The sequence below is a fragment of the Oncorhynchus kisutch genome, linkage group LG20 (assembly GCF_002021735.2).
Source record: "Oncorhynchus kisutch isolate 150728-3 linkage group LG20, Okis_V2, whole genome shotgun sequence".
NCBI classification, from domain to species: Eukaryota; Metazoa; Chordata; class Actinopteri; order Salmoniformes; family Salmonidae; genus Oncorhynchus; species Oncorhynchus kisutch.
Window position 1 is genome coordinate 41,338,073 of NC_034193.2, and position 9,879 is coordinate 41,347,951.

At 45.1% G+C, this 9,879-nt stretch overlaps 1 protein-coding gene across 1 annotated transcript in view; it reads left to right on the top strand.

The window, feature by feature from the left end:
- The first annotated feature begins 959 nt into the window (after positions 1–959).
- The window catches only part of card14 (caspase recruitment domain family, member 14), a 15,153-nt gene continuing 6,233 nt past the window's right edge, over positions 960–9,879 (top strand). Inside the window, exons 1-10 of the mRNA XM_031799860.1 lie at positions 960–1,725; positions 3,516–3,653; positions 4,062–4,387; positions 5,013–5,171; positions 5,345–5,464; positions 5,582–5,707; positions 8,117–8,263; positions 8,422–8,550; positions 8,673–8,776; positions 9,547–9,605. Coding sequence (XP_031655720.1) covers positions 1,512–1,725; positions 3,516–3,653; positions 4,062–4,387; positions 5,013–5,171; positions 5,345–5,464; positions 5,582–5,707; positions 8,117–8,263; positions 8,422–8,550; positions 8,673–8,776; positions 9,547–9,605 — 1,522 coding nt within the window. The 5' untranslated portion in view covers positions 960–1,511. The remainder of the gene's footprint in view (positions 1,726–3,515; positions 3,654–4,061; positions 4,388–5,012; positions 5,172–5,344; positions 5,465–5,581; positions 5,708–8,116; positions 8,264–8,421; positions 8,551–8,672; positions 8,777–9,546; positions 9,606–9,879) is intronic.

Consider the following 9,879-nt stretch of genomic DNA (forward strand, 5'->3'; position numbering starts at 1 on the left):
CCTAGGAATGTTACCAGGAAATATCTTAATATGTCTTTGTTCTTTTACTCAAATAACCCGGATTATTATTATTTTTGGGATTGGTTGATTAGTAACTTTTTATGATTAGTCAGTTTAGTTGCCCTCCTCGCCCATGCGCTGTCATTTGGAGAGAGGAGGGCTGCTCGCACGCATGAGGTCGTTCATGGTGATTATATGTAGGCTACACAGGCGACTCTCAAGAAAAGGTAAATGGCACTAATCAATTTTAGTTATATTTTGTAAATATTTTAAGAAGTAATTTTACGCTATTTTAAGTAGGCCTATATGTCTTTTACTTTAAATAGATGCGTGTGAATTGTACTCATTCCTGAAATTCCTTATGGTTATTCAGTAACATCTGTTAATTATTGTTTCTCGGTATTAACTCCCTGCATTTGCCAGTTTTGTAGCCTACTTGAATACATGCTATCGTGTACAGACCAAAAGCAAATATGTAGCCTACCCTTTTTATCTAGGGTTTTGTTATTATAGCCAAACTTTGGCATTGTATTAGTTTACTCGTGGTAATAACAGTCACATGTGGTAATAACAGTCACATATGGTAACAACACAATATGAAGCATGCATATACAAGTGGTACATTTCCAGCGAAGATCCCCTATCTCTTGATCTATTGTTTCCCCCCCATGATGAAATCGAGGAGGGGACTGTGGATGTGTGTCTGTCCTTATGTCCGTTCGTTTAGTCACACGCGATATCTCGGACTGTACTGAAGATAATATTTGACGAAACTTCGGTGAATTACGCGTTTTGCTATAGAGATCCGGCATTTACAAAGTTACACTGATTGGCCCAAATGCGGGAGCTATAGTAATTGGAATTGATTAAATTAATTAATTGGTGAATTTAATTATGTATCTTTGACAGTATCACAAAGATACAGAATTATTCATTCCTTTGTGTGACGTGGCCCCATTCAACAAACAGTGCAATAATGGCTTCAGTAATAAAGAACACGGAGGAAGGCAAGTAGCTTTGTGTTCTAGCTGCGGATATTGAATCAGAGCCATGTCGTGCAAACAAAGGGTACAATAGGCCTACATCAATGAAGCACGGGTGCTACGGCACAATATGTTGTTTACAATTGTGAAATGTACACATTTTCAGGTTATTGTGTGCATGTATGGGCAGTCCCTTGGTGTGTGCATGGGCACTGATTCACTGGGGATTATGTTTCTTGTCTTTCAGGTTTTCCCACACACACACACACACACACACACACACACACACACCCTTGCATGCATAGACGCCTACGCCAGCTGAGAGCGGAAAATACAACTCTCTCACACAGTGTTGAAGTTCCTGTGTCTCTGACATTTTGCTTTTCTCCCAGCGTCGGACAGCGATTATGCTAGGTGTGTGTGATTGAGTGTGTGCGTCTTCGAGGACTGCGTCTGCTTGCGACCACCATTGACTGTGGCACTCACCCGAAGTGTGTCGCCTCACACACACACACGCCCACACTCATCATGGCAGCGGAGTGTGTTCCGGAGGGGCCCGACCTTAAGGAGATGGGCGACGAAGATGTATGGGAGCTGATCAACGACAACCGCCATCGTATCTCCCTGGGTGTGAAACCATGCATGTTGATCCCCTACCTGCGCCAGGCCAGGGTCCTCACAGAGATGGATGAAGACGAGATCCTCTCCAGCCTCAAGCTCACCAACCGCTCCATGAGGACCAGTAAGACTTCTATTCTATTCGTTTCTATGATTTTCTATTGTATTACTTTTGAATGCTCTCTGTATTTTTTTATATTCTGTTGAATTATATTCCATTCAATTGTATTTGATTCTATCGGTGTTCATTTTTTTAATACATTTCTTTGGTGGAGTAAGTAGTAAACCTTGTCCCAACCAGAACGGACCGTAGGGACTATTTTCTGTTTCTGTAGCGTGAGGCAGCCTGATGTACAAGTATACCCCCTGGGCAGGGCACTAGACTGCCACAGGGTCTTTCGGTGTTGTGCCGAAAATCTCTCCCCTGACAGAATCCCCCCCCCCCCCCCTTCGAGTTCTTCATTGCTGCGGCTTGCTTGCTAGTCGAGATTTCTGCTCTTCACTCCGTTGTCAGTTTAGCCTACATTTCACTGATCTTAGTAGCAGAAGGCATTTTTGTCTGCAGTTTTCGGTTTGGCTATTTGTTTCAAGTGTATGTGGAGATTCTAGCTTGTATGGCGCCCAGTGCGACCCCCCCCCCCCCCCCCCCCCCCGCGGCAATCCATCCTCCTTAATATTGAGTCTCAAGCACAGGCATCAGGTCCCATCTATTTTTAGATTTTTTTCGTATGAATCGACCATGATGATCCAAAATTCCAACCATGCAATCTCAGGGTGGACACTTTAACCACAAGGTCACTAAGTTGGTAGGAGTTTGGATGAGTAAGAGATACTGTTAGCGGGTTACCACCCACTCACCCAGTTCTGGTGAGGGAATGTAACTTCCTCATGTTATAAAATACATTTTACAAGACAAATATGGTTATTCATGTTTTGAATCATTCAGTGGGTTCTTTCTCTAACATAGTGTAACAACCCTGGGTTTATAAGCGCGGAAATCGACTCTGCCGCACGAGCATGCTTTTGCGGCACAGTCGATAGCGCGCCGGACCTCGGGCTAGAAGGTCGAGGGTCACAATATCATTAGAATATATTTTTTTAAATTTGGATTCCGTTTCTAATACGTCCTTTAAAATCCCCAAGCTCTGTTGACATAGCTTTTGAGGATTTTTCATTTTGTTGTCGTCTTCAAAGTTGTTTCCGCGGGTCGCAAAAAAACAAAGGCTCCGAGCTGAATGAAATCTAAAAAAGCCTTGAAAAAAACCCGCATTGTATACGCTCAGTACTCCGTTGACTTTTCACAGAGATAAGCTTGTTCTTTTTTTTTTTTTTTTTTAGAAATCTTCATAAAAGGACAGGAATTTCGAATTCAAATAAAAAGCGTGTACTACAATATGAAAATACTACATGGCATGTCTCAAAATCGATGTCCATCTTACCTATATATTGTTTTATGTCCTGTGGATTCAAGAAGAAAGATGATGAGTTCAAGGGGAAAGTGAGCCTGTCATGTAGCCTTAGTTCTTGCACAGAATCCAGTTCCACGGGCCAGCACTCCTGTGGAAGCTTTCAACACCTAGAGTCCATGCCCTGGCAAATTGAGGCAAAAGGGGGTGCAACTCAATGTTATGAAGGTGTTCATAATGTTTTGTACGCTCAGTGTATATCTACGCACTTGAGCATGTCTTATAACTGGTGATGAAAATTTGTTCTGCAATTCATAAATGTTTATAACTCAACAAGTCCAAGTATTTGAATAAGTGTCTGTCCCTATAAAAAAAATCATAAAGTAATGATGAAATACAACAGTACATTTTTTCTGAATAGCAGTCCATAAAACAGTCCATCTACGTGTTTGATTTACGTTGTGCCCTCCCTGACCTTCGTCCTATTCAACCCTTTTATCTTCTTTAGGTCACATGCTGGACCTGCTGCGTATCCAAGGGAGGAACGGTGCAATGGCCCTGCTGGAGAGCCTGATGATCCACTACCCCGCCCTCTACACCCAGGTCACAGGCCGCAAGCCCAGCACCGAGCCCTCCGGCTTCAGTGGTGAGTAGCACGCAACACATGACCTGTTTCCCATCTGGCTCATTTAGGCCCTGTGTTAAGGAGTAGGGAAGGGGAAAAGGGGGATACCTAGCCAGTTGTACAACTGAATGCATTCTACTGAAATGTGTCTTCCGCATGTTACCCAACCCCTCTGAATCAGGGCGTGTTACCTTGTGTGAAGGATGGTGGCTCTTTTTTAAGTTGTCCTGTCTGCTTGAAAAAACAGCACAATGTGTTCATTCTATTCACCAGTAAACAGTATTCTCACTATGAATTATTCACATTAATCTCCATTGGGGTGAATCATTTAGTAAAAATATTTGGTTGGGAAATGATACATAGCCCAATCAGTAATCATGGGTTAGCAGAAGGGTGTAGTGTGTCCATCTTAACCTGATTTCCTCCCAGGCCTGATTAAGTGCTCGGACTTGACCGAGTACTTGGTCAGAGCCGTGACAGGGATGCAGAAGGAGCTGCAGGAGGCTCGGCAGGAGGCCAGCCGGCTGGGGTCACGTTGCACCTCCCTGGAGGTGGAGCTAGGTCAGACTCTGGAGCAGCAGGAGGAGGCTCGCCGTCTTAAGGCCGACCACGGCCGCATGAGGAACAACTTGGCTGCCGCGCAACACGACATCTTGAAGCTGAAGGACGAGAAGTGTGACCTGTATGTGCGCTACACGGCCGCCATCGAGGAGAGGTCGGCCGCCAACATCCACTGCAGCGACCTCAACCTGCAGGTTAGGGCGAAAAAGGGTTAGCTGTGTGATATATTCAGGAGTGGTTGATGACCGCACTGCGTTTACATGAAGCGATTAGTTGAGGTATTGACAGTGTTGCTACAGGGTTGACCAAAAGTATTGTAAAGTCGATTGAACTAATAACAGCAGTATTTTGGCGTAGAAACGTGTTAAAGCTCCCGCGGCTCCTCCTTGCACCCCTGTCCACATTGTACATTTTGCTGTGTACGTCTGTTAACAAAAATCATTTCAATTACGAAAAAGGTGGAATCCTTAACGGTGAAACGGCCACGTCCGTTTGCGATATTACGACAACAAAGAAGTCACTGCAAAACGACCAACACCGTTTCTTTCCCTCTGACATCATTGCATGAGTGATAGAACAGCATCTACGACACTTTTCTTCTCTCCGGCTCTGTTTAGTCAACAATACAAAAACAATAACCGCCACGGGGTGGACAGTGGCCCCGTTTCCCCTACTGCGGGTTCCATCTTTAAGAGATACATTTAATTTACTTTAAGAAACAACAAGGGACAATAGAAAACATGTTGAAGCACCTGTGGTCAAATGCTGCGGTCACAAAACTTGTGACAAATAGTCTTCTGTTTTTCTATGATGGGGCAGGTATATCAGCTTCAGTTTGAGCTGCGCAAAGCCCAGACAGAGACGGACTTCGAGAGGCAGCGCTCGCTCAAGTGCACCACCCCCAGCGAGACGCAGCAACTGCGGGAAGAGATTAGCACTCTGCGCAGGCAGCTACTGGTTGCCGAGAAATTCACCCCGGTGAGTGAGGAGGAAACAAGCTCAGACTTCTACTGTGGAATTTCACTGTGGTTCGGACTATTGTCTCTTTGTCTTTCTCTCGGTTTGTCTCACTATCCCTCTTTACCCTTTTATTTTTCTCTCATTTTCTATCCCCAAATCTCTGTTTCCCTGTATCTTTCTCCCCCTCTCAGGCACGTGAGGATATCCTGGCCCAAGACCTGGCTGAGGCAAGGGATGGCCGTGTGGAGCTGGCTGAGCAGCTCAGGTGCTACAGAGAGGAGAATGAACAGCTGGCCCGCGAGGGGCGGGAGGTGTGTGTGTCTAGGAGATTGTGAACAACCCTTTTGAGTTGGCCATTTTATTAGACAGCAAATATCTGCTGAAAGGTGGCCAAACTCTAAACACCGCCTGGTGTGTTTTGCTCTTAGACGGTGGAGCATAAGGAGTGTCTGGCGCTGCAGGTTCAGAAGCTGACTCTGGACTGTGAGATGTACCAGCAGAAGAGTACTGTCATACAGAGCCAACTGAGGGAGCTGCAGGCAGAGAGAGACCACGTACGGAGCTATTACCTTATACCTTATGGCGTCATTGCTCATCCTGAAATCTATTATTGGAATGCCATACCTGTCTGCCTGCCTGCCTGCCTGCCTGCCTGCCTGTCTGTCTGTCTGTCTGTCTGTCTGCCTGTCTGCCTGTCTGCCTGTTTGCCTGTCTGCCTGTCAGTCTGTCTGTCAGTCTGTCTGCCTGCCTATATCCACCTATCTGCATACTGACCTGCCTGTCAGTCTGTCTGTCTGTCTGCCTATATCCACCTATCTGCATACTGACCTGCCTGTCAGTCTGTCTGTCTGTCTGCCTATATCCACCTATCTGCATACTGACTTGCCTGCATGTCTGTCTTTGCTAGTCAGTCCACATACACTGAGTGTACAAAACATTAGGAACACCTGCTCTTTCCTTGACATAAACTGACCAAGTGAATCCAGGTCAAACCTCTCTCTTATTGATGTCACTTGTTAAATCCACTTTAATCAGTGTAGATGAAGGGGAGGAGACAGGTTAAAGAAGGATTTTGATGCCTTGAGACAACTGAGACATGCGTATGTGTGCCATTCAGAGGGTGAATGGGAAAGACTAAAGATTTAAGTGCCTTTGAATGGGGTATGGTAGTAGGTGCCAGGTTGTGTCATGAACTGCAACACTGCTGGGGGGGTGTAACTCAATATCAGGAAGGTGTCCTTAATGTTTTGAACACTCATTGTATGTATGTACAGTGGGGCAGAAAAGTATTTAGTCAGCCACCAATTATGCAAGTTCTCCCACTTAAAAAGATGAGAGAGGCCTGTAATTTTCATCATAGGTACACTTCAACTATGACAGACAAAATGAGGGGGAAAAAATCCAGAAAATCACATTGTAGGATTTTTTATGAATTGATTTGCAAATTATGGTGGAAAATAAGTATTTGGTCACCTACAAACAAGCAAGATTTCTGGCTCTCACAGACCTGTAACTTCTTCTTTAAGAGGCTCCTCTGTCCTCCACTCGTTACCTGTATTAATGGTACCTGTTTGAACTTGTTATCAGTATAAAAGACACCTGTCCACAACCTCAAACAGTCACACTCCAAACTCCACTATGGCCAAGACCAAAGAGCAATCAAAGGACACCAGAAACAAAATTGTAGACCTGCACCAGGCTGGGAAGACTGAACCTGCAATAGGTAAGCAGCTTGGTTTGAAGAAATCCACTGTGGGAGCAATTATTAGGAAATGGAAGACATACAAGACCACTGATAATCTCCCTCGATCTGGGACTCCACGCAAGATCTTACCCCATGGGGTCAAAATGATCACAAGAACGGTGAGCAAAAATCCCAGAACCACACGGGGGGACCAATTGAATGACCTGCAGAGAGCTGGGAGCAAAGTAACAAAGCCTACCATCAGTAACACACTACGCCGCCAGGGACTCAAATCCTGCAGTGCCAGACGTGTCCCCCTGCTTAAGCCAGTACATGTCCAGGCCCGTCTGAAGTTTGCTAGAGAGCATTTGGATGATCCAGAAGAAGATTGGGAGAATGTCATATGGTCAGATGAAACCAAAATATAACTTTTTGGTAAAAACTCAACTCGTCGTGTTTGGAGGACAAAGAATGCTGAGTTGCATCCAAAGAACACCATACCTACTGTGAAGCATGGGGGTGGAAACATCATCCTTTGGGGCTGTTTTTCTTCAAAGGGACCAGGACGACTGATCCGCGTAAAGGAAAGAAGGAATGGGGCCATGTATCGGGAGATTTTGAGTGAAAACCTCCTTCCATCAGCAAGGGCATTGAAGATGAAACGTGGCTGGGTCTTTCAGCATGACAATGATCCCAAACACACCGCCCGGGCAATGAAGGAGTGGCTTCGTAAGAAGCATTTCAAGGTCCTGGCTAGGCCACTCCAGTCTCCAGATCTCAACCCCATAGAAAATCTTTGGAGGGAGTTGAAAGTCCATGTTGCCCAGCAACAGCCCCAGAACATCACTGCTCTAGAGGAGATCTGCATGGAGGAATGGGCCAAAATACCAGCAACAGTGTGTGAAAACCTTGTGAAGACTTACAGAAAACGTTTGACCTCTGTCATTGCCAACAAAGGGTATATAACAAAGTATTGAGATAAATTGAGATCATTTGCAAATAAATTCATGAAAAATCCTACAATGTGATTTTCTGGATTATTTTTTTCTCATTTTGTCTGTCATAGTTGAAGTGTACCTATGATGAAAATTACAGGCCTGTCTCATCTTTTTAAGTGGGAGAACTTGCACAATTGATGGCTGACTAAATACTTTTTTCCCCCACTGTATGTATGTATGTATGTATGTATGTATGTATGTATGTATGTATGTATGTATGTATGTATGTATGTATGTATGTCTTATTGCCGCCCTATCTGTCTGTCTGTCCATCCTTCCAGGCGTACCTGTCCAGAGACGAGGCCCAGGCCCAGATAGCCAGGAGCCTGGCTGAGAAGGACACGCTGCGCAGCCAACTGGTGGAGCTCCAGGAGGTCTTCACCCTCAGGGCCTGGGGGCCCTACCGAGGAGGCCCCGATACACCAGGGGTAACACACACACACACTGTATGCATGTACATACACACATGCACAATGCATACACACTCACGCACACTCCATACACACATTCACATTGTATACAGATTTACTTACAGAGCAGATTCTAAATTGGATACTAAAGACTAACGTGTATCTGTCTGTTCCAGGAGAGGAAGTTTAGCTGGGAGAGCCAGGGCTCCAGCAGTGACAGCCTCCCCTCCAGCCCCCCACCTCGTCCCCGCCTCCGCCGCATGCATGCAATTTGCCCTGATTCCTTGAGGGGATGCAGTATAAAGGTGTGTGCGTGCGTGCAGGATTTATATCAGTCATGTCAGCTGTTTATATCATCTGAGTTGACTTTAATGATTTGCATCATAAACTTGACTTCTGGTAATTGTGTGTGTGGGTCTGTGTGTAGAGTTGCGATATCACTCCAAGTAGTGTCCGGTCCCAAAATGTGGAGCCTCCATGCCCAGAGTCACTGCGGAGACGAGAAGAGACCCTATGGTACAATCGAGACAGGTAAGGGGGGGGGGGGTTGTGTTTTAGACAAAGTGTGTGTTTAAGACACAGTCCGACTCCTCATTCAGAGCAAGTTGGACATTGACACAGTAGCACATTGTTGGCGTGCTTCCTTCTATATTCCGAGTGATGTGATGTCACTGTCCAAAGTCTGCTTTTTTTACCAGGAAGGCCATTTGTTTACTCTTTGTGTTGCCGGGAAGAGCTTCATTTCAAGGATTTTATTCCCAGCGTCCCCGGCCCTTCTTTCAGTTCTAGTAACATGAGATCATTCTACAACAGAGCCATTTTACTACTAAAGGCTGTGTAGAGGTAGATTTGATCTTCCTATAAACTATGTGGGGTCTCTCTCTGTGTCCCAAATGGCATTCTATTCCCTGTGTAGTACAGTAGTGTTGACCAGAGCCCTATGGGTCCTGGTCAGAAGTAGTGCACTATATAGGGATTAGGGTGCCATTGGAAACGCACCCTTGGTGGTCATATTTGATTGAGGATTCAGGTGTTATTTTTGGAACTAATTATAGGTTGTTTTCACAGATGAACGGCTGCCCGTGTTCATGTTTATTGTCGTAGCTTTGTGTTTACAGTGAAGACAAAAGTCTGTCCAAGTGCCATGATAGCAATTCTGGATTTCTGCAGTCGAACTCACTCAACCAGTTTATCTGTCGCAGCATACATGGTTAGAGAGAGAGAGAGAGAGAATGAAAATAAGGACAAAATAAGAAGACGCCATTATGTAAACAAGTGTTATTCCCTCTTCTTGCCCCTAGCTCGGAGACGGCTGAATGTGACGCCTTACTTGACAATGACTTTGTGTTCATCCCCAGTGGTACGTAACTGAATAAACACCAACCTTTAACAACCTCTTACCTTACTGGGACTTACCAGCTTCTGTGTGTGCGTGCATGCGTGTGTACTTACTTAAGTGTGTTTGTGTGTGTGCTCTTTGCTTTGCTTGCGTACATGGATATAAGCGTGTGCTTGTGTGTTTATCTTTGTGGGTGAACACCCAGATGAGACATCCTGAAAACCAATGGAAATGTTTTGGTTGGCCACTCTCCGAGCAGATATTTAATTCGCCTTGGGTGAAGTTTGGATCCTGG